A 25,216-nucleotide genomic window follows, 5' to 3' on the forward strand; every position below is an offset into this window, starting at 1 on the left:
TTCAGGAACGTCCTGGATTCTAATGAGATAGGGTAAGCCTGTTATGGAAGAGAAGGATGAAGTAGTTGGTGGGCGTATTGGACAGGTTTTGCACTTGGGTGTTCCACCGTGATACAACCCATTTGGCATGGGGTGGGTAGGTGTGGCAGAAGGATAGACCAGGATAAAACATAGATTGGCAAGGCAGTGTAATACCACTGGGATTATTGAGAAGGATTGTGGATAGGGTGTTCCTCATTTCTGATCATGATGTTAAGCAGTCAAAGCTCTGTTGATTGTTTTATGATGGGATTCCAGGTGGTTCTTGGATTGTTGGGTTGGTTAGGTGTGTTTGAGAATATTCCGTGGGAAATCTGTTTATTATATTTTGGGGATAGTGCCTGTTTGTGAAGGCCTTAATGAGGCCTTTAGCACACTGGACAAAGGAATTTTTGACACTGCAGACGTGCCTTCCACATGTGGCCAAGACAGTATGGAAGTGGCTTTTGGTGTGGAAGGGATGACAACTATCACAATTTATTACTGTTGACGGTTAGAGGGCTTTATATTGACGTATGTAGAGCAATCGGAGGTCGACATCCAGGAAGATGCCAAGTTTGGATGATGACCAGGTGAAACAAATGGGAGAGAGATAATGAGGCTATGAAGGAATGAGGGTAGGTAGCCTCGTAGAGCATTGAAAGTGTTTGCCTGGACATGGCTTCACAGGCCAGTGGGGTGCAAGAGAGAGCGAAATAAACTTTGCACAGCTTGGCAGTAGTAGCTGAATTTGATGGACACTACCTCACCTGATGACACAGCACTTCTGTGATTTGCATAGCTACACGGATGCACATAGACTGTGTAATTGTTTTGTATGCAAGAATGATGCTCTTCTGTAGGCCTCAAACTGGTTTGTGATGTAGCTAACTGCCTATTTTGTTAGACACTTGGAATAGCTCACACACCTCTTACAACATACTCGCAAGTGCTTGCCTGATCGAAAGTGGGTAATACCAAACCAATGGATATCGAATGATAAGAAAAGACCTGTCACTCATCTAGATTTACCACAATGCTCTGACTTCCAAGCACTGGGCCAAGACCATGAATATATCATTGGTAATCCTGTACCAGACAAGAGGTTTGGGATTTTTTTGTGGTTTAGAAAGGTTTTGTCTAGATGGCCCATAAACAGATTCGCATAGGAGGGTGTCATATGGGTGCCCATGCCCATGCTACAGGTTTGTTTGTGCAGCTTCCCCTCAAAGGAGAAGTAATGGGCACATATGAAATCCCTGGAGGAATAAATGCTCATTATTATTTTTCCTGATTTAACTCTATCAATATCAGCCAGGGTGGGAGAGTTCGGAATATTTTATGCACATTTTTTGTAATATATTTCAGAGCTTTTGAAAAAAAAAAATATTTTTCTACCATTTTCTGTGACCGTTTTAAATATTTCAGTTAAACTTGATTCAAAAATTCAAGCCTGACTGAGATTTAACATCAAATGTCATATTCAGTCAACAATAGCATTAAAACTGGGATGTTCAACCTGTGACCCCAAAGCAGGTATCAGTGGGACCCAAGAAGTTACATAAAATTTAGTTCATGCAAAAGTTATGATAAATTGAATATTTTTCAGTTTCAAACTTCCACCTCGATATGCTCTTATCTTACTGGTCCATCTCATGCTTTTCCATCTCATGCTAGCAGAAATCTGCAGTGGGAGCCAGAGTAAACTCCATTGTTGACGAAGTGGGGTCCTTCCACACTGCTGTGGTTCATGTTAAGTTGTAACTTTGGAGCATTTTTCTGTATAGTCTCTTTGTATCACATGCCTGCTTCCACAGATTGCTGATATTTGAGGAGGATAGGAAGTGCTCCAATACAGACTGCCCTTGAATTGAATACGTTTTGTACTAAGTCAGAAGACTGCTCCCCCCCCCCCCCCCCCACACACACACACACACACACACTTGTTGTGCATCCTGAACTGTGTATTTCAATTAAAATAACTTTGCAATTGATGTTGCAGCTGGTCGTGTGTTAACTGTCATGCAGAACTGACTCAAGTGTGACTTGTAACATTTCTGTTCCTGTTCACCCACGTGATCTGTTAATCACAAAGTTGTTTTTATTCAAGTTACAGCTGAATTTTTAGTGTATTTTTAGTTATAAGACAAATTTCATTGAATTATGGGCAAAATCAATTAAACAATTAGTTGCATGTGTAACCTGCTGTGAACGAGTTTCTGTGACTTTTCACATATTCTGGTAATGCTGTGGTTGCTTACCACGTAGTTCAAAGTCCCCCCCCCCCCCCCCCCCCCCCCCAACAAACAAAACTTATATATAAAAGATGGTATTTTGAAATTACTCTGCATAATTTTATTTTCTAAAATCTTGTTATACGTAGTAACGTATGATCATGTGGAAATGGGTTGCATGTATGTTTGATGAGAATGTGTCAGAGATGGAAGTGTGTAACGACCATGAGTTTGTTTTGTTGGGTTACTCCTTTGTAAAGCCAAAGGAGAAAGCAAATGTTGAATCTGAATAACCATCCCATATGTTTGTGCCCGCCCTCTTCTTTTGAAAGGGTGTTTGTATTTATAACAATTGTGTAGTACTTTTTCTGATTGATGTACTTGTTATACAGATCTTTAAGATCGAGAGTGAAGAAGGCGAGAAACCAAGTGAGGTGGACAGAGTCTTCAAGCAAGCACTTCGAGAATTCAAGGATAACCTTGTGGCTACATACAGTGTTGCAAATAAACAGGGTGATAAGGCATTCAATATTCAGTATAAGGATCTGATTGCTAATTTTCTCCATGTGAGTATAGCTTCAAATAATTTCTTCTTCATTTTTATTTTATTGTAACACAAGTGCTATTAACATTTGAGCTTAAGGTGAGATTTTATATGTAGCTGAAGTTAGTGAGGTACCTTATCTTTTAGGATGCCAGGAAGAAGCTAGGTTCATAGTTTAAGGGCTTACTAATGCCATTGTCACGAAGGTTAGGTACTGGTTGGAGAAGAACAGGGGAAGGACATTATAATCTGTTAGCTTATCATCTCAGCATGTCCTTTAGTAATACAGGGAAACCACATAAATCGCCATTTTGATTACCAACTGTGTATTTGTAATAATTTAATGTATAATTCTGCCGTCTTTAGTGTGGATAGGGACTGTCAGTGCTGTGTTCGGATGCAGGCTGAGCTGGTGACCCTTCGCTCACAGCTTCAGAGGGTATTTGCTTCAGTCACACGGCTTGAGGCTGTTGTCAAGGCATCACTGTGGGGGCTGGACACAGGGATCCAGGGATTGTCCAGCACGTCTCATGTGTCCCCTGATTGTTACACTACCGTGGCCATCTCAGTTACTGCTCGCAGTGAAATTGACCCCTCACCTGTGGTCAATCGAGGTTTGTTTGATGGTGTGGCAGGTGTGAAAGACTCCTCAGGGGCTGATTGAAAGGCTTCTTTGTTTCACCTGACAAACAGGTTTCAGGTGCTGTCTGTGGCTGATAAAGATCCTGAGCCAGATGCAGAGGAAGCCTCTTGATCTGCAGCATCTGGGCATTTATGGAGGGTGCGCGTACTGCTAGTTAGGAGCCCCAGTGTTAGGTAATTAAGGGGGCCCTTAGGGATTTGGTTGCCAAGGAGGGGAGGAAGTCCAGTGTGCACACTGGGAGGAGTCCTCCCAGATGTGGAACGAGTGTTTCCGGATGCCATGAAGATCACAGGGTGTAGCCAACTGCAGTTGCAGGGTTGCCACAAGTTCTGGAAATCAGGGAATTTCAAACATATCAGGGAAATTTGTAAAAAGAAAGGGAAAAAAAGAAAAAAAAAACCACTGGAAGAATCTAATTTTTGTCTCAGTAGCATGAAATTGTTTGTTTACTGAGGTGTCGTGCTTTGTTGCTGGCTGGGCACAGCTGAGTAAGTACACTGCTTCCCGACTCTCTCGTTCTCACTGCTTCTCCCCATCCCACCTCTCCCCTCAGCTTGCAATCAGTGCTGCCATCACTACTTGCTGCTAACCTAGCAGCTGTCGATGAGAGGCAGGACAGCGTGACGAGTAGTTTGTTTGGGTGTGATTCACAGAACTTGTTGACACAGTGGCGGTAGACAATGGTCATTTGTGCATGAGTTGTGTCTGAGTGATTGTGTGAGCGTCCCCCTTTTCTGACAAAGGCTATGGCCAAAAATTTAGTTGTGAGTGTGTCATTGTCTTTTCTGTGTGCCTGTCTGTGGCTCAGTGATCATCTTTACAGTGAGTTGCTACCTATCTCCTTTCGTATTGATTCTCAAAGTATTTGCGCAAGTTAACTATTGCGTGGGTGATCACTACGGTCTAATTTCATCAACATGGTGTCTGTGACATGTTAATAACTGTCCACACAAGTGGACTTTCATGATGGGCCAAAACCACAGGTCATTTCTGGGGCTATTTCTAATGAATTGGGCCAGCCGATGTGAAGCCCATAGTTTCCCACTAACGTGCAGGTCCTGCCTGTCAGATCTAGCGTCACTGATCTGCCGACAGGCTGGGTCTGTCTGTGTGTGGCATAATGCTGTGGTTTTTCATGGTTTATCCATGGACCCAGGACTTTGGTGCTCCTCGGCAGGCCAGAGGCCACGGGCAATGGATTTCAGGAATTGCGACTGTCTTGTCACAAGTACATTGTACAGTGCGGTGTTTTATAGATATTTTATTTATTCTGGTACATTTTGGCACTTCAAAAGTAGTTTATATATTAGAAAGTAAGGACAATAAGAAGAAGAAAACTGTGGCAGCCACTGGCAGTTTGTACACTATGCGCTCCTGTATTTCTTGAAAGAAAAATCACACAATACCTGTAAAATAGTAGAGATAACACAGTGGGTAATAAGCTACAATAATGAACATAGTAGAACCAACATTTTATTCACGGTCACCTACAGTGTTGGTTTTCACAAATCTTCCCCACCTTATACATTTATTTGAAGAGACCTACATTTTTCTGAGGCTGTTTCTGAAAGCAGTGAAAGTATTTTAAATCTGTCTTGTAACTCCAACAAAATGCATATTTTTGTCACCAAATGTGTTTCGCTTTATTGAAATATATAACATCAGTGGTCTGAATGAAATGTATATACCATTTGGCTTGCTTTCTCCATCTAAAAGCAGTTCATTACACAGTATGTTGATGTTAGTACTTAAGATTTTTGCTCACACATTTAGAAATACAGAAATCCTTACATTTTTGTGTCAACTTATTTGTTTACTACCCTTGAGATCTCAAAATTTGTCAAGGAAAACTGCTAAAACTTGTGTGGAAATAAGGGAAATATCAGGAAATTTCACTTGAGCAAATCTGTGGCAACCCTGAGGTGGTAGCTCATGTCGGTTCTACTGAAGTGTGTTGCTTTGGGGTTGGAAGTGGGTTCTCTCTGCTTTCTGGCAGATATCTGAAGGTGAACACAGCCAGCCTTGCTTGCAAGATGAAAGCATGGCTCACCATTAGTAGCATCATGGGCAAGCTGATTGCGGACCTTTGGTACAGAGCTGAGTGGAGGGTTAGAGGCTCAGAAAATTCTGCGACCATGTTGGCAGCAGATTCCTTGAGTTGCACCATAAGGTGGTGGGGTTTTGGGTTCCTCCCAATAGGTCAGGCATTTGTTACTCACAGGAGGCAGATACACTGTTAGTGGGGGCTGTTTGGAGTGGACTGGGTGGTTTTCTAGGTTAGATGGTGTTGGGGAAGAATCAGAAGGGATTCAGTCTTAAAGGGTATAGGTCAAATGCAGGACAGGAACCACAGGTATTATAGTAGTAAATTGTCATAGCTGTGTTGGGATATAACAAGAGCTCCAAATGCTAATAGAAAACACTGAAATTCAAATTGTTGTAGGTGCTGAAACCTCAGATAAGTTCAGACAAAATTTTTGTAAAGGACCTAAAGGTGTTCAAAAATGATCCAAGTCCCTGACACAGAGGATACAATTGCTGAAACATTAAAAAAAAAACATGAGTATCATCTCAAATACATATTGCACTCATACAGTTGTAGTTGGTGGTGACTTCATTCTACGCTCAATATATTGGCTAAAATAATGTCCAAAACTGGTCATAGGTATAAAACATCATCTGAAATTCCAGAATGAGATCTTTGCTTTGCAGCGGAGTGTGCACTGATATGAAACTTCCTGGAAGATTAAAACTGTGTGCAGGACCGTGACTTCGAACTCGGTCGGGACCTTTGCCTTTCACAGGCAAGTGTTCTGGTGGAAGGTAGGAGATGAGGTACTGGCAGAAGTAAAGCTGTGATGATGGGGCGTGAGTCGTGCTTGTGTAGCTCAGATGGTAGAGCACTTGTCCATGAAAGGCAAAGGTCCCGAGTTCGAGTCTCAGTCCAGTACACAGTTTTAATCTGCCAGGAAGTTTCATCATCTGAAATTGTTGTAATTGCTTTCCCCAAAAATTACCTGGAGCAGTTGGTTCAGTAGCTCACTTGAAGTGTAAATGGTTGTGGAAACATACTTGACTTCATAGCAACAAGTAATTCCAAGCAAATAAAGAGCAGGGATTAGTGACGACAAGGTCATTGTAGTAGGACTGAATACTGCAGTGTCCAAACTCACCAAAAATAAAGGAAGTATATATGTTTCACAAGCAGATACATTTTCGTTTGACACCTCGCCGAGGGAGTCTCCATTCCTTCTGAATCAATTATGTAAGCGTAGACCAGATGGGGCTTAAATTCAAAGTAGTAGTGTCGACTGCATTTGGTAAATTTATATACCAAGTAATATTAAGAGATGGAATTGATACCCCCATGGGACACAAAGCGGGTTAGAACACTGATGCAGAAGCAACAAAAAAGCATGGTAAATTTAAAAGAAATTTAAATCCTCAAGATTGGTGAAGTTTTACAGAAGGCTGTTTATACCATATCTCACAAGCGGCTTCTAATCAAATTGTATTACCATGGAGTATTGACATAATGGTGTGACTGGACTTGTGATTTCCTGTCAGAAAGGTCACAATTCATAGTAACTGATAGAAAGTCATTGTGTAAAACTTTCTCCAAGGAGTGTTATAATGCCCTCTGCTGTTCCTAATCTACACAAATAATTTAGAAGAAACTTTTAACAGCTATCTTAGACTGTTTTTGGATGATGCTGACATTTGCTGTCCAGTAAAGTCTTCAGAAGATCAAAACCAATTGCAAAATGATTTAGGCATAATACCTGCATGCTGTAAAAATTGGAAATTAACCTTAAATAATGAAAAGTGCGAGGTCAATGACATGACTTAAAGGAATCTGTTGAATTTCGCTCAAATGATAAATCACACACAACTGAAGACTGTCAGTTCAACAAAATACTTAGTGATAAAATTTACAAACCACTTAAATGGGAAGAGTCACATATATTAACCTTAAATATTGTTGCGAGTGACTGCTTAGTGAGGACAGAACTGTAAGATGTAATGTATATAGGCGAAATAGTGTAAAACGTTCTTCAGTATGTCTTGTCTTGTCACGTGTAGGCTGACACCGAATGGGGAATGGTACTGAATCAAGGGGTGCTGAGCAAGCTAAGGGACACGCCATATGGGAAACCAGTCTCAGTGTTAGAAATACAGTTTAAACCAAGAACTCAGAAGGATGCTTGACAGCAGGAATCCAATATTTTCGTGAAACACAGTGGGCACTGCACAATGTTTTTTTGAAATTCTGACAATGGTGGTTTCCTGCTGGGACATTTGTATGCACTGCATCTTATTTGCTTAACAGCGTACCTTGCCAGCCAATCTGAAGATGCCTTGTATAAGGCAAAATGTGTCATTGGAGGATAAATAAAATACACTGCTGGCCACCGTAGATGCAACACCAAGAAAGACAAGAGGTAGCACAACAAAATTTATTTTGTAGATAACATGTTGACCAAGTATCAAATGATTACGTTTACAGACGTCTGTGACATGTGGTTCCTGCCAGAATCAGTAGCCAGAGTAGCTGCCATTGTTGGAGAACACCGCTGCCACACGTCTCAGCATTGAGTCAAAGAGACGTTGGATGTGTTCCTGGGGTACAGCAGCCCAAGCAGCTTCCACACGTTGCCAAAGATCATCTGGTGTGGCAGCTGGGGATGTAATCTGGGTCACTTGTTGAGCAACCATGGACCACATGTTTTCTATCGGCGAAAGATCCGGAGAGCGAGCCGGCCAGTGAAGCACTTCAATCTGGTTATTGACGAAGAACCTTTGGACAATGCGTGCCACGTGTGGTCGCGCATTATCCTGTTGAAATATGGCTGTGGCCGAGCCCTGAAGGTAAGGAAGGACAACTGGCTCCAGCACCTCGGATATGTAGCGCCGGCTATTTAAAGTACCGGCAATGCGTACTAGAGACGTGCGAGAGTAATATCCAATACCGCCCCATACCATAATACCCGGTGCAAGACCAGTGTGGCGGTGCATAATGCAGCTGTCCAGCATCCTCTCTCCACGATGTCTCCACACTCGAATCCGACCATCGTGGTGCTGCAGACAGATGCGTGCCTCGTCAGTAAAGACAACGTCATTCCATTCTGCCGTCCACATCCGTCTGTCATCACACCATTGGCGACGGAGACGTCTGTGGTTCTGCATCAATGGTAGACGAAGCAGTGGACGTCTTGCGGACAGACCACTCTGCTGTAAACGCCGTCAAATGGTACGCGCAGAGACTGGATGATGAGTTACAGACGCAATGTGCTGTGCTATGGATCGGGATGTCACTGAGCGATCCGTTACTGCCATGCGCACAATTTGCCTATCAGCACGTGCAGTGGTGCACCGAGGTGAATGCGATCGACCACGTCGGTCCGTCGTACCCTCCTGCATCCAACGGTCACATATCCGCATTACAGTTGTTTGGTTTCGTCCAACACGACTAGCGATTTCTCTGTATGATAATCCACAATCTCGGTAAGCCACTATCCTTCCTCTGTTGAACTCGGATACTTGATCAAACGATGTTCGTTGTTGTCTACGAGGCATAACTGATCGTCTTGTGAAACAACCACAAGGTAAACACACGTGCCGAACGTACACTCGTCGAAATCGCCAAGCCTTAAATGGCGCTATGAGGTGGCGCCACAGGCGCGCGTGATGTGCGTCTGCGCTGAAATTCTAATCAGTTGCATATCTCATCGCTGCAAACCCATGGTGTAAATTTCACTTGATTTGGATGCTTCCTTCAGGGAGTTGCATTTATGGTGGCCAGCAGTGTAAGTTGCAATCAAGGCTGTTTGTACCTTCATATTATTAACAGTGGTTGCTGTCTCACACTGCCATGCATTGGAAGAAATCAAACTTATTTCTTTTCCTTAGTTTAATTTTTTTCATTGTGCTGGCACAGACCCATCCAGATGTCCTATTTCAAAGTGTGCAGGAGTGGAATGTCTCACATGTACCATTATCTATATCTTGAGGGTGCAGACTCCTTTCTCAAAGATGCAAACATCAGTTACAACTAAATAAATTTGCATGCTCAAATACCAGTTACAACTAAATAAATTCACATGCTGCTGCTTTATTGTAGATGTAGTTCACCTCTGTTATCTACATCACATGTTAGATTTTACCTACAGCATATGACTTCAACAAAGTTCACAACACATATTAACCTTCGCGTTTTGTGTTGTGTATATCCTCTCTGGGTTTCCCTTGACAAGTAACATCGTGACCATTGTCACGCCCGGTGAGGTTCCATGGTCTACAGCAAATCTCCTAGGTGGTACGGCATTTTCGTGGTATAACTGCTCTGATGAACCAGTGTCTCGAGGCACACGAGTCCAGGTGCTCATCCCCCTTGCTTTGCAGATATGCTGTGCCCCCTTTCGCTTTAATGACATGCGCAAAAGAAACAATTTTGTGCACAATTTGCCGTAAAAAAAGAGATTACCTCTCAGTCTTCTACTGTATGGTAAGTACATGTTTTCTACTTGTGCTTGCTTTCGTTTAGTTTTTGACAATTCATTTCTTTTTGATTGAAAAAATTCCTCTGTACGTCACATCTAGAAGTGTTGCAAAATCTTATCTGTTTGAATATTTCTCATAGTTTGGGTAAAGGGTTAGGAATACTGAACAATGGTAGATCTCTGACAGCAAATAGACAATAGTTTGTTCTCAATATGAAATACACAATGAAACTAGAACAGCTGCATAACTTCCACTGTCTAGATTTTCAAATAAAATAGATGTAGTCAATGGTACATTCAGGTCAAAGTATATATTGAGATGCAGAGTGCAGCGGAATTGACAACACAATTTAACCTTTTAATAATGGTAATTTAACACAATTTAAATTTTTAATTATGGTTATTTCAATTCTCTCTCTCTCTTTTTTGAAGCTTGCATAAAAGTATTTTGTATAATAGTTATTTTTTAACACATCAGTGAGATGGTCTTCATTCTTCTCTGAATATTTCTCTGCGTAATGTGTAAGAGTATCTGTTGCCATCTTCCGAAGTCCAAACCATAATATAGGATTTTGGGTCTGTCTTAATGAATAATCTGTTTGTTTATTCAATTCCCCAAACTAGTTTCAGGCAATACGGCCTTTCTTCCAAAAAATGAAAAATTAACATCATATTTACATTACATTGTGGAAAAACGTATAGTAACGTGTACTGTCCGGTTCCAGACATCTGGAATGTTTTTTCATAATGTGATATACCTAAAGTAATGTACCTAATGATGTTCATTTTTCTTGTTTTAGAATAAAGAACTCACTGATAAAGGTGATATTTTGCCAAAACTAGTTTGGAGAATTAAATAAGGTGGCCGAGCGGTTCTTGCGCTTCAGTCCAGAACCACGTGGCTGCTACGGTTGCAGGTTCGAATCCTGCCTCGGGCATGGATGTGTGTGATGTCCTTAGGCTAGTTAGGTTTAAGTAGTTCTAATTCTAGGGGACTGATGACCTCAGATGGTAAGTCCCATAGTGCTCAGAACCATTTGAATTAAATAAACAAACCGCGTTTGTTTCCATGTGGACCCAGAATGCCATATTGTTCTACACAGTCACGGACCAATAAGAGGAGAGTTCCATTTACAAGGAAGTCCACACCATGTTGTAACTTTGTTATGTAAAGGTGTCTGGCACAATAATCATAGGTTTTCTTGAGCATGGTGTTTAAAATATTGTTTTCAAACATCACATAGAGAGGAAATGGGCTTTGTCTGAGAACAAATTGGGTTTGTGTTTTACCTTGTTTCCAATAATTTGATACACAGTTCCCCTGCTTCCCTTAGATCAGTTAGTAGTAATTGTTGCACAGTTTGAATTTTAAAAGGATGAAAGTATGGACCTATTGTTGGAATTCTTCTAAGATTCTTGTTTGAAATTCAGAGTTCAACAGTTTATTAGCTGAAAGAGCTTTCGGAGATTGCTGTAGCACTAGTCTCACAATTTGTACATGTTTAGAGTATTTACACAGCTACTTCTTAGGCACGCCTGAATCAGTCCGCTTGAAATAAATTACCCACAGAAAATGGTTCTAAATGTTGGCACCACTCCACATACAGGGTGGTCCATTGATAGTGACCGGGCCAAATGTCTCACGAAATAAGCATCAAACGAAAAAACTGCAAAGAATGAAACTCGTCTAGCTTGAAGGGGGGAACCAGATGGCGCTATGGTTGGCCCACTATGGCGCTGCCATAGGTCAAATGGATATCAACTGCATTTTTAAAAATAGGAACCCCCATTTTTTCTTACACATTTGTGTAGTATGTAAAGAAATATGAATGTTTTAGTTGGACCACTTTTTTCGCTTTGTGATAGATGGCGCTGTAATAGTAACAAACATATAAGTACGTGGTATCACGTTACATTCCGCGGTTGGTATTTGCTTTGTGATACATTACCCGTGTTAACATGGACCATTTACCAATTGCGGAAAAGGTCAATATCGTGTTGATGTATGGCTATTGTGATCAAAATGCCCAACGGTCGTGTGCTGTATGTGCTGCTCGGTATCCTGGATGACATCATCCAAGTGTCCGGACCGTTGACCGGCTAGTTACGTTATTTAAGGAAACCGGAAGTGTTCAGGCGCATGTGAAATGTCAACCACGACCTGCAACAATTGATGATGCCCAAGTAGGTGTTTTAGCTGCTGTCGTGGCTAATCTGCACATCAGTAGCAGACAAATTTGCGCGAGAATCTGGAATCTCAAAAACGTCGGTGTTGAGAATGCTACACCAACATTGATTGCACCTTTACCATATTTCTATGTACAAGGAATTGCATGGCGATGACTTTGAACGTCGTGTACATTTCTGCCACTGGACACAAGTGAAATTACGGGACGATGACAGATTTTTTGCATGTGTTCTGTTTAGCGATGAAGCATCATTCACCAACAGCGATAACGTAAACCGGCAGAATATGCGCTGTTGGGCAACGGAAAGTCCACGATGGCTGCGACAAGTGGAACATCAGAGACCTTGGCGGGTTACTGTATGGTGCGGCATTATGGGAGGAAGGATAATTGGCCCCCATTTTATCGATGGCAATCTAAATGGTGCAATGTATGCTGGTTTCCTACGTAATTTTCTACCAGTGTTACTACAAGATGTTTCATTGCATGATAGAATGGCGATGTACTTCCAATATGATGGATGTCCGGCACATAGTTCGCGTGCGGTTGAAGTGGTATTGAATAGCATATTTCATGACAGGTGGATTGGTTGTGAAAGCACCATACCGTGGCCCGCACGTTCACTGGATCTGTCGTCCCCGGATTTCTTTCTGTGAGGAATGTTGAAGGATATTTGCTATCGTGATCGACTGACAACGCCTGACAACATGCGTCAGCACATTGTCAGTGCATGTGCGAACATTACGGAAGACCAACTACTCGCTGTTGAGAGGAATGTCATTACACGTATTGCCAAATGCATTGAGGTTGACGGACATTTTGAGCATTTATTTTATTAATGTGGTATTATATTTACAGGTAATCACACTGTAAGAGTGTGTGTTCTCAGAAGTGATAAGTTCACATAGGTACATGTGTCAAATTGGAACAACCAAAATAAAATGTTCAAATGTACCTACATTCTGTATTTTAATTTTAAAAACCTACCTGTTACCAGTTGTGTGTCTAAAATTGTGAGCCATATGTTTGTGACTGTTACAGCGCCATCTATGACAAAGTGAAAAAAGTGGTCCAACTAAAACATTCACATTTCTTTACATGCTACACGAATATGTAATAAAAAATGGGGGTTCCTATTTTTAAAAAAAGCAGTTGATACTCATTTGGCCTATGGCAGTGCCACCTTGTGGCCCAACCATAGCGGCATCTGGTTTCCCCCTTCAAGATAGACAAGTTTCGTTCTTTGTAGTGTTTATGTTTGATGCTTATTTCGTGAGATAATTTGGCCCAGTCACAATCAGTGGACCACCCTGTATAACGGTATTAGAGTATCAATTAAATTTTACTGTGACCAATGCTTCAACATGAAGTATTGAGTTTGAATTGCGCTCTATAGAGTCTTAAGAATAAGCTTGCAATGTTCCACTTATTCTTTATCGTGATATCGGGGGGTGCAGTAAAGTCTGATCAGGACCCAATACTTCCTATATTCAGTCTTGCTCACATTATTGTTTTGGCACACTTGCCAACCTCTTCTGATTAAACTTCGTTTCTTTGAGTGCTGCAGTTACTGCTGGAAGTTCAGAGCATAAGACCAAAATCCAGTTCTCAAAATAAATATGATACTTGTGTCAAACAAAGTATCATGTGTTGTGCTCTTTTATACAATAATCATTTGTTGTAAACCTATTTTGTCATTTGGAACATCACAATAACAGTAAAACTACAATTATTTGATTTAATTTGAACCCATTCGGTTAATCAGAAATTTGGATGATTGCATGTTTTTCAAAAAAAGGGTCGATGTATCTTAATTACAGTAATTATGTACTGTATGTACAGTATTGTATGTTGAAAATGGGAGAAAAAAATATTTTTAAAGAAAAAGAGTTTTAGTGATTGAAATGAAAATGCAACAGCTTTACATACATGGTATGTAGCGAACTGTTGAGTACAGGTGCTGAAAGTCATTCCTGCTGAATATCTTGCTCAAAGTAAGCTGTTTGACTGTCTTCGTCTGTTTTTGGGCAGCCAAATCATATGGTCTGACAAATCACACACCATCTACTCTGCTCTATCTTAAGCACTAACTTCTGAACATCGAGGAAGTTTCAAAGAATGTTTCTTAATTCCTCAAGTGACATGTCATCCTCATCTTCTCCTGTCTCTTCCAATTCCTTTCCTTGAGCTTCTTTTTACTTTTTCTCCTTTTCCTTCTCTTCTTCAGTTGATACGCCTTTCAGCATCAGCTGCACATTTAAATGTGACTGCCTTAACCAAGCTCTGAGCTTCCACCACCATGTAAGCGCAATCTTTGTTCTTCTTCTTCTTTTCTTTCTTTTTTTTTTTTTTTTAATAAAAAAAAACGCAACACACCTCCTTCATCTTCGCTCTGTACCTAAAGTTTCCTTAAAAGTTGCTTCTGTAATGGTGTTTCATGTATTCGATAACAGACTGGTCCCATGGTTGCAATAAGCTTGTAACATTTGATGGCAGAAAGAGTTATGTAAACTGGCCATCCCCTCTTTCTAGTAATTCTGCAGTGAGATGAGTTGGTGCATTATCAACAATCAAAAGCACTTTACTGTCTCTTTTTCCAAGAGATTTTTGTTGCTTTTTAACTTCATGGATGAAAATTTCATTGTACCACTTGGTAAGCAATGCTGCAGTCATCCGAGCCTTAGGTTGGTTTTTATAAAAGAGAAGGAGTTTTTTCGCATTTTGAAATACTCTTTGGCTTTTGACTTCACTATCAACCAAAGGGGTTTTTTATGGCTTCCCGTAGAGTTCACGCAGGTAAGTACCGTAACACATCCTTTTCTGACTCTATGTCCTGTAGCACTACACTCCATTTTAGATGCTAAAGTGCTTCTAGGTAGAGCTTTTCAAACGAGTGGTTTATGAGCATTGTACAGAAACTCAGGTTGGTAGGAGTCTGCTACAGCTTTAAATTTTTCAGTAGAATCATCTGCAGCTTTGGAGTCTACTGTTAACTTCTTGTGACTCGTATCTAATTCACGGACACCAGGCCTGCACTTAAAATTTCTTAGCCAGCCATTACTTCCTTTAAAGGATGAACCACCAACTTTTGAACTAAGGTCTTAGCTTTATCACAAAGAATCGGACCTGAAATTGGGTTTCCCATAGAATGTTGCTGCAAAAACAACTGGAGAACAGCATCTACTAAATTTTTGTTTCTTTTTCTAGAAAACTTCCATCTTTGTTTCCAAGCATGACACGAAGTTTAAAAGTATAGGTTTGCTCCTTTTAAGGGCTGAAATTGTTGCTTGACCAACATCGTACATCTCAGTCAACTGTTTACCTGTAACTCCTTTATCTGATTGCTCTGTAATTTTTAGTTTGTCTGCTAATGATAACACAGCAAGTTTTCTTCTGGAAGGCATTGTGAATGACTAAAGGCTCTCACAAACAAAACAATGCATACAGTCAGCATGTCCACAACACACAGACTGTGACTAGTAGTTATCACCTGGCAACGGTGGCTCGGCGTCCCAGTAATGTTCATGCTGCACTTAACACTAGCTTCATGGAGGGAAGAACAATAGTACACGTAGCCAGAGTTTGGATACCTGGAGTTGAACAGTTCATTGAAAAAGACGAAGTCTACAAATAGTCTGTCTTATTTAACAGATTCCAATTGAGTGAATGTATAACATGTTTTTTCTTGTCACCGTGGTGTCATAGGCATTGCACAGCCACTGCTCCTCTATTGCTCTCACATTTCTTCCAAGACAATGACAGTTGTGTGTGATTATTGTAAACACAGGTTGACAATTTACAGTAACTGAATCACATCAGTGTATGTGTCACACTGTTGTGATAGCAGCAAGGAACATATATAAAAGCATATGTCCATTTCTGGACATATCATGGCATTATGCTTCTACAAAGAAGATATTGTGATAGCAGCAAGGAACATATATAAAAGCATATGTCCATTTCTGGACATATCATGGCATTATGCTTCTACAAAGAAGATATCACATCTACTAAAACAGCACAGAGCTTTAGATGATGACAAATTAATTTGTCAAAACCAGTAAATCATAATAAAAAATATATTTGCAACTGATGACTGAACTTTATTCTGGAAAATATATACGAAACCAGTAAAGCATAATGAAAATTATATTTACAACTGATAACTAAACTTTATTCTGGAAAATATATATGAAACCAGTAAAGCATAATAAAAATTATATTTACAACTGATGACTAAACTTTATTCTGGAAAATATACACTACAGTTGGTGAAAATTACAGCCATGAATAAAATAGTAAATGTAACTTCCTGCGTAATTAATGTCGAAGAAAAAAAAAAGAGGTGAAAAAATCAATTTGGATGTGTATATTAACAAATCTATTGACGTCCTTTTTTTCATTTATCAAAATTGGTACCTTTGTCCCTCCATTCTGAAATAAACAATGAATATTTTAGAATAGTCAAACATATAATTGGAATTGTGCCTACAAAAGGCAAGGAAATATTAAATTGTCTCATTTATGTAATTAGTATTTTTCACATGATATTAAAAAAAATGCGTTTCCTAAAAAATTCATTTTTTTTTTGCGTGTCTCGAGTTTTGAAAAAAGTGCTCAGATCTGACCTCGCTTTATATCCTGACCAGAAATGAAGCAGAATTCTAATGTATTACCAGCATTCTTATTTTTTGTAAAAAATGTTTTCTGTATATATCAAGGATTTTCATACTGTAGATGCCCATTTTTTTTTAAATTTTTTTTTCATTTGTTTCAGATAATGCAAACTGTCTGTAACCAAGAAAATACTAAGGAGGATTTTCCAGTAACAATGGGAGTAAATGCATTCAGAGGATTTATGAATGAGTTTATGAATCTGAATCATCTTGAAGAAAAGCCTAGCAAAGCTAAGAGGAAAAAAGAAAAGAAGCGGAAGATGGAAGATCCAATAATTTATGCAGGACATTGTTTTCTTTTAACAATTATCAATATTCCAACAGCTTGTGAAATATGCACATCATTTTTCATGTGGCCGATTGAACGTGGCCTTGTTTGTCAAAGTAAGTTGGATAAAAAATAACACTTTTATGTATCTTCTCCTTACACTTGAATGCAAGTCAGATAACTATATTTTCAACCCTTTAAAGATACCATAAGTAAGCATAATTGATAATTTTGTAGATGAAATTTTGTGGGTGTAATATATCCATATAGACTACCTGCTGAATGAATGCAGTCTTGTGTTTCAGTAGCACAAGAACCACAATAGTGTATAATTAGACACAATTACTGGTCCTGAGAACCAAAGGCATAGAAGAAAGGTAACAATAAAATGGTCCTGAGAGCTAAAGACATAGAAGATGTCTGCTGTAGAGATATGGGTAAATTATATTACCTTTCTTCTATGCCTTTGGTTCTCACGGGTAATCCGACGCATTATTGTAGAAATTAATTTGGTTCTCAGGAACACAATGTGTAGTTAGCCTGCATCTAAGGTAATTCCTAAACATAAAATAGCTTCTTTTGGACGCTTTTGTATGGTGAAATTTTCTTAGTTTGCACTCAGTATTTGTCTTCCAGCAGGCAGGCTAAATCTATATAACTTTCGGTTGTACACATAATTTGTGTGTGTTCATATCTTTCTGGAATTTATTTTGAAGAAACCTTTTGGTTAGAATGCTCTCCTTTTAACCTACCTTCTTGCCATTCGCTAGTAGTTTTTATGTTCACATTATTTTCTTCATTTCATATGCTTTTGTAGACCACATTATACCACTTGTTAAGTTAGTCGATCTACTTAGTAGATGTGGAGAAATTCTTGATTCCAAGTGTATTGACCAATTTTGGCACCTCTTCATGTAACCTCAGATTGTTCACTCGGACGTTGGAAATGTATGATATTTGAAAGCTGATCTTTGTAATTTGTTCCAACTCCACCTATTTCGAGTAAGAGGTTGTGGTGGGGATACCTTCTTTTTCACATCTGGCTCACTTTTATTCTTACTTTCTAAAATTGAGACTTTGTTTCTAAGTTCACATTCAGTGTAAAAACTCATTTTTTTGAGAATAATAAAGAGGTGAACTATTTGTGCATCAGTTACATATTGCATGCACCCCATGTTTAAGAATCATCTGATTTGGCATGTTTTTTCTGAAACTAATAAACATACGAGGTGTGTTCAAAAAGTAAGGTGACTTTATATATTTATGAATAAATATTTATTTATTCATCAATATTCATGTTGTCCCCTTCAAAGTAATCCCCCTCAGATACAATACACTTGTGCCAAAGCTTCTTCCAGTCCTCGAAGCACTTCTCGCAAGCACTTTTTGGTACAACCTTGAGTACTTCCAGCGATGAAGTTTTTATATCCTCAGTCGTTGAAAATCTTCGCCCTTTCATAGATCTCTTCAGTTTTGGGAACAGGAAAAAGTCCCAGGGGGCCAAATCCAGTGAACATGATGGCTGAGGCATGATTGTTGTGCTGTTTTGACCAAAAAAATCTCTCACAAGCATTGATGTATGAACAGGTGGATTGTCATGATGCAAAAGCTCTGAATTGTTTTCCCACAATTCCGGACATTTTTTTGCATATTGCTCTTCGCAAATGGCGCATAACAACACGGTAATACTCCTTGTTGACCGTACGGCCTTGAGGTAAAAATTCACGATGCGCTACGTCAGGGTAAATGGAAAAAAATAGTGAGAAAAATTTCAACATTTGATTGAACTTGGCGTGCTTTTTTCGTTCTTGGCTCTCCGGGTGCTTCCATTGGGACGATTGGGCTTTGGTTTTGAAGTCATAACCATAAACCCATGTTTTGTCACCAGTTACGACCCTGTTGAGCACATCAGGATCATCATTGACGTCAGTCAAGAGCTCCTGTGTGACACTAATGCGATGGTTCTTCTGATCAAGATTAAGAAGTTTTGTAACAGACTTCGCTGACACACGTCTCGTGCGCAAAACATCTGAAAAAAATTGTATGACACAAACTGAGTGATATGCCAACATCCTCAGCAACTTCTCTACGGTAATTCAACGATTTTCCAAAACAATTTTCTTCACAGCTTCGACGTTATCATCTGTTGTTGATGTGTTGGGGTGTCCAGAGAGAGGTTCGTCATTGGCATCTTCTCGGCCATCTTGGAAGAGCTTGAACTACCTGTAAACATTTTTTTTACTTAGAGAAGACTCACAATATGCTACTGTCAAAATTTCAAGTGTTTTAGAGCACTCGATTCCATTTTTCACACAAAAGTTGATGCAAATTCTTTGCTCCATTTTTTATAATAATCAAAAATCACCGAGCGCATTACAACACTTCTAACCTTTCTATCTGTCAGAAGCTAATTAAGTATGCTGTACACTTGAATCTGTGGGCATATGTTCGGGAAATGTGTACCAACATAACAAAGAAAAAGATCGATAATCGAATGTATGCTCCCTGCTCAATTTGAAGACACCTTACTTTTTTAACAGCTCTTGTATACAGTGAATTTTGTTTTTTGTTGAACTGGAAACTCAGAAACTTTTTATCATAGGTGTTCAGTGTGCCCCCTTGAGATGCACGGTGTATGTCAATGCAGTATTCAGATTGTTCCCACACTGCAGCGAGCATGTCTTGAGTTACAGCTTCCAGTTCGTTCAGTGTTGTTGGTAATGAAGGCATGTAAACGGAGTCTTTTATAAACCACCACGAGAAATAATCACATACAGTCAGGTCCAGCGACCTTGGAGGCCAGTAATGTAAGGCTGAATCTTTTGGTCCAGTGCAACCAATCAATCATTCATTAATTCTTTGATTTAAAAATTCCCACACTTCTAGATGCCAGTGTGGCGGTGCCCCATCCTGCTCTGGTAAATGAAGTCATTCAGATTAGTCTCCAAATGTGGGAAAAGGAAGTTTGCAGGCATATCGAGATACATGCTTCCTGTAACAGTGTTCTCCGCAAAGAAAAATTTACCATACACTTTTTCCCGTGAAAATGCGCAAAATACATTAAATTTTGGAGAGTCCCTCTCATGATGTACAACTTCATGTGGTTGTTCGTACCCCACATTCCCACATTATGACGGCTCACCTGTCCATTTATATGGAAAGTTGCTTTGTCACTAAACACTCCATCTTGGCGAGAACAAAATTACAGAATTCCACATGTTGTTGTTTGTCACTTTCACAAAGAGCTTGCAGTAGCTGAATTTAGTATGGTTTCATGTGTAAACGTCGATACAAGACATGGCAGACGGACATGGAGGGCATGTTGAGCTGTCGAGCTGCATGGCAAACAGGTTTCTGTGGACTCCGTGTGAAACTATGGCGGATGCATTCAACGTGTGTGTTGGACACTTGGGGACAGCGTGGCAATTTGCTTTAACAAAAACAACCAGTTTCTTGGAATTGTTTCTAGCCATCGTCTAATGCTCTGTGCTGTGCTAGGATCCACACCATACGTACTACAAAAGTCACGGTGAACAGTTATTACTGACCCACACTGCACAAAACATAGACCACAAAACACTTTCTATTGCTCTGACACCATTTTTACTAGTAATGAAGTGGGTGCACACTGCTGCCACTTACAAGGGGAGGCCACGACGTTTGTTACTGCAAACTTCGTACACTCATAGTACCCCATTAGGACGTCAAAATGTGTAAGCAATAGTGCATAATTCTCAGGCGTTACTGAGAAAATCGGAAGATAATTTTGGTCATAAAGTATAAACCTGTGTGGCCTTTTTTACCATGAAGTGGCTGTAGCCGAGTCGTTTAAGCCTCATAATCGCTGGATCGAGTCCCGTTTTTCTCCCCAACACGGTCATATTCTTTACTATTTATATTACAACTGATATAATGGGAAAAATACGTGTGTTCGGATGAAGTTTTATTAAATTTACAATGTTATTTGGCAGTATACACATTTTTGTGATCACAAATAATATAATATTCATAACTATCGACTATTCAGTTATTCAGTTATTCAGTTTATTCACCATTGACCACTTACAGCGGAATAGGTCTGAACATTAAATATACAATTAACAACAACTTTACAGTAAAGTTTTTACAGTTTAATTCCTTTTCTTTTAGGAATATTCTTATATACTAATGTCAATGCTTATTTCAAAATATTCTGTTATCTTATAAAATGGGTGTTTGAGAAGCCAGTCATAAACCTTACATTTGAAAATATTATTGGTCAGTGACCAAGCAGATGCTGGAAGTTTATTGAAGAGTTTTAAACTCATTATTTTGTGTGAGTTTGCAGTCTTTGTGAGTCTGTGTCTTGGTATGTCAAAGTCCAGTTTGCCTCTGGTGTTGTGGGGATGTATGTTCTCTCTGGTCTCGAACTCATTTAAGTTGCTTTTGACATAAAGCAGGGCTGTGTAGATGTATAGATTCACCACAGTTAATATCATGTGCTTGATAAAGAGGGGATGGCAGTGTTCCTTGGGCTTAGCTTTGCTTATTATTCTAATTACTTTTTTTTGAATTTTCAGAATTTCACTGACAAAGCAAGAATGTCCCCATAACAATATGCCGTAGGAAATGTGTGACTGAAAGAGGCCAAAATATACCACCTTTAGATACTCATCAGTGACTATATCTGTCAGTCTCCAGATGAGATAACACACTCTTGCTATTCTCTTGCAGATATGGCTAATGTGTTCCTCCCAGTTTAATTTTGAGTCAATGTGGAATCCTAATAATTTGATTTGCTTTCAACAGCTGTAGTTAAACCCAGAATTAGCTCTTGTGTTTTATCAGGATTACACAGGAGTTCATTAGAAGAAAACCAATCCATTACTAGTTCTAGTTTTTCCTGTGCTGCCTGATGCAGTTCTGTTGTGTCATGGTGTGTATTGAGCAACGTTGTATCATCTGCATAACACACAACTGAATTTGCTCCTACATGGTAAGGTAAGTCATTAATTGCAATGATAAACAGAAAAGGACCTAGGACCGAGCCCTGAGGCACTCCAGTCCGAACTTCCTTAAGTGAGGAGCATCTATTTTTAATTGATACATACTGTCTCCTGTTACTTAAGTATGATTCGATTACATCCAAAGATGGTTTGTGTATGCCATAAAATTCCAGTTTTGCAAGTAGGGTGTTAGATGGTATGCAGTCGAAGGCTTTGCTAAGATCGCACAGTACGACTGACACTAGATCCTTATTTTCGAATGCAGTTAACACCTGGTTAACAACTTCAGTGACAGCAGTAGTGGTGTTTTTACCATGCTGATATGCAAATTGTCTGTTGGAGAGGAGATCATGCTTATCAAAATAGTTATTTAGTTGACTGTACATTACATATTCAAAAACTTTAGAAAAAATTGGGACAATAGAAACTGGTCGATAGTTTTGGGGCAGATGCTTATCTCCCTTTTTAAAGACCGGTATTACTTTAGCAGTTTTGAGTGCATCTGGGAAAACTCCAGATTCTAAACAAATATTAAAAATAAAAGAAAGAGGTTGACAGATAAGGTGTATTATTTTTTTCATTAGATAATTAGAAAACCAATAACAGTCCATGCTTTTGGAGTTGGTGAACCTTGCCACAGCTTTTACAATATCCTCTGGGGTGACAACATTCCAGTGGAAAGTATACATACTATGGGGCACAGCACAAAGATGATCTAGTGCACAAGTGCCATTTTGTTTGATTTTGTTTTTCAGCTCACTCACTGAGGTTAGGAAGTAATTATTTACTTCTTCTGGGACCAGCATTGCATCTTGTGTATGGGTTTGTGAATTATATTGGTTGATGATATCCCATGCTGCTTTACATTTGTTGGGAGCACTTTCAATGTAATGTTCACATGCTTGTTTTTTGGCCAAGGACAGTTTGTCTTTGTAGATTTTTTTACATTTTAGATAAGCTCTATAAGAAGTATTATCTAGCTCAGGTCCTTCTTTACAAGAATTTTTATATATTCTGTACAGTTTGAGCATCTCCTCCCTAGTGAGAGCTAGCTCATCTGTATACCATTTTAGCTGTTTGTTTTTCTGTTTATGTTTAGGGCTACTTTTGATTAATGGTGAGCAGGAGTACCATAACTCTATGAGTATTTCCAGGAATTTGTTAAACACCATTTCACCAGCACCCTTTCCAGGTTGTGTGTTGTATACAAAGTCCCAGTTAACATAAGATATTCTGTCAATAAATAAATTAATATATTCATCTTTCTGCCCTCTTACCCATGTGGCATTAGACTTGATTCTGACTGATTTGTCTGATTTAGGCAACTGATCACAGGAGAATGTTAAAATCAATGGTTCATGATCAGCTAGGGCTCCACTGGCAAGTCTGACGTCGTACATATCTCTAGAAAAATTTACTATAATATTATCTAAGCACGCCTTATCCCGTGTTGGTGTGTAATTTGTACATTGTAAATTTAGTGATCTTAAGATATTAAAAAACGTTCTAGTAACATGTTCATCACTGTTGGCCATTTCAATGTTGAAATCGCCACAGATAATTAGTTTTATGTTAGATTTTAGTATTTTCCTCATAAGCAGCTCAAATCTTTCGAAAAATGTATTTACATTTCCTCCTGGTGATCTATATAAGCTAACAATTATGGTATTCTCTACGTTTAGTCTTATACAGCTAAATTCTCCATCTAGTTCTGCACAGTAAGAGCTAACATCTATTTTAGTAAACATTATACTATCTTTAACAAATATTAGGGCACCTCCATTCTTTCTTTCACTTCTACACATAATGTCTCCAACAGCATACCCCTGAGGAACAAAATAATGTACTTGATCGTCTGTCAGCCAATGTTCTGAGATACAAACAACATCAACGTTTTCAATACTGCACAAATGTTCTAATTGTAATACTTTGTTCCTAATGCAGCGAATGTTCGTTTGCATCACAGTAACAGATTTATCTTTATTGTTTATTGTCTGAGAACACTCTCTCATTCGAATGTCGCTTTTAGCAGCTAGTTCAAGTACAGGAGGTTTATTACCCGCCGATTCACAGACTTTTATACTAAAAAATGACGTACATTCCAGGTATTACTCAAACCGCTACTTTCGTAGATCGTTTTATTCCGTGTGAGTCTTTCTTTAATTATTTCATTGACACGATCGCAAACAAACTTTCTCCCTTCATAGTTTAGGTGGCGCCCGTGTCTGGTGTGAAGCTTACGCTTAAGTTTACTTATATCGACCACAGCACAATTTGCGTATTCAGAGCACAGTTTCTTTATTTTAATATTCGTTCTTCGAATTTCTTTATTAACGCACGAACTATAGATTAGATCGTGCCTATGAGGCACTGTAGCAACAACTGTATTCCTTGATTTATTTTTTTCTAGAAAGTTCTGAAGCACTTTTACGCAGACATCTGCTTCATTTCTCGCAACATCATTTGATCCCGTTATGCAAACGACAAAGTCATTTTCTTGCGTGGATTTTGTTTGAATGCAAGCGTCTAAAACGTGTTTAGTTCCCGCTCCAGGTTTAACAACACTGGTCACTGCTAAGTCTCGATTTATTTCTGGAAACATATTTGATAAATTCCTGCCATGGCTATCTGTTAGAAAAAGCACACTGTTCTTTTTACCTGTTGTTTCCCGTTTATCAACATTTTTCCCAGAGTGACCATTCGTTTTCAACGCATTGTCTTTTGAATGGTCTGGATAATTTACACTGTCTTTAACTCCATCACTGGACTGCAGAACACCGTATTTGTTTTTATCCGTAAATGTAACTGCTGTTGCAAAGTTCGTTTTCATTTTTCCAGCTAAAGTCTTACCTTTGTGTCTCACTTCTGTCCACTCGGACGATTTGTGCCTTTCGTCAGGTGCCACTTCGGATGATTTGTTCTTCGACCGTAGTTCCCGATTTTCATTCTTGAGTGTGGTGATTTCGCTTCTTAAAGTGTTGATTAAGAATTGTAGACCTGAAACTCGTTCTCTTAAATTTGTTATTTCGACGTTACAATTCTCGCACACTCCCTTTTTTAGTACATAACTGTAACTTTTTCTCGTCTTAGGATTATACACTTCTACACTCGCGGCCATATTGCACTAATAGACGCATAAAGTGATACTGAAAATGTATGCTT

The 25,216-nt window shown here is 39.2% G+C and overlaps 1 protein-coding gene across 1 annotated transcript in view; it reads left to right on the forward strand.

Annotated features, from left to right (window-relative positions):
* The window catches only part of LOC124804595 (unconventional myosin-IXa-like), a 348,200-nt gene that overhangs the window by 260,541 nt on the left and 62,443 nt on the right, over positions 1–25,216 (forward strand). The window contains exons 25-26 of the mRNA XM_047264786.1: positions 2,645–2,818; positions 16,903–17,185. Of these exons, the coding sequence (XP_047120742.1) occupies positions 2,645–2,818; positions 16,903–17,185 (457 nt within the window). The remainder of the gene's footprint in view (positions 1–2,644; positions 2,819–16,902; positions 17,186–25,216) is intronic.

This window comes from Schistocerca piceifrons, chromosome 7 (assembly GCF_021461385.2).
Source record: "Schistocerca piceifrons isolate TAMUIC-IGC-003096 chromosome 7, iqSchPice1.1, whole genome shotgun sequence".
In the NCBI taxonomy this organism is placed as follows: Eukaryota; Metazoa; Arthropoda; class Insecta; order Orthoptera; family Acrididae; genus Schistocerca; species Schistocerca piceifrons.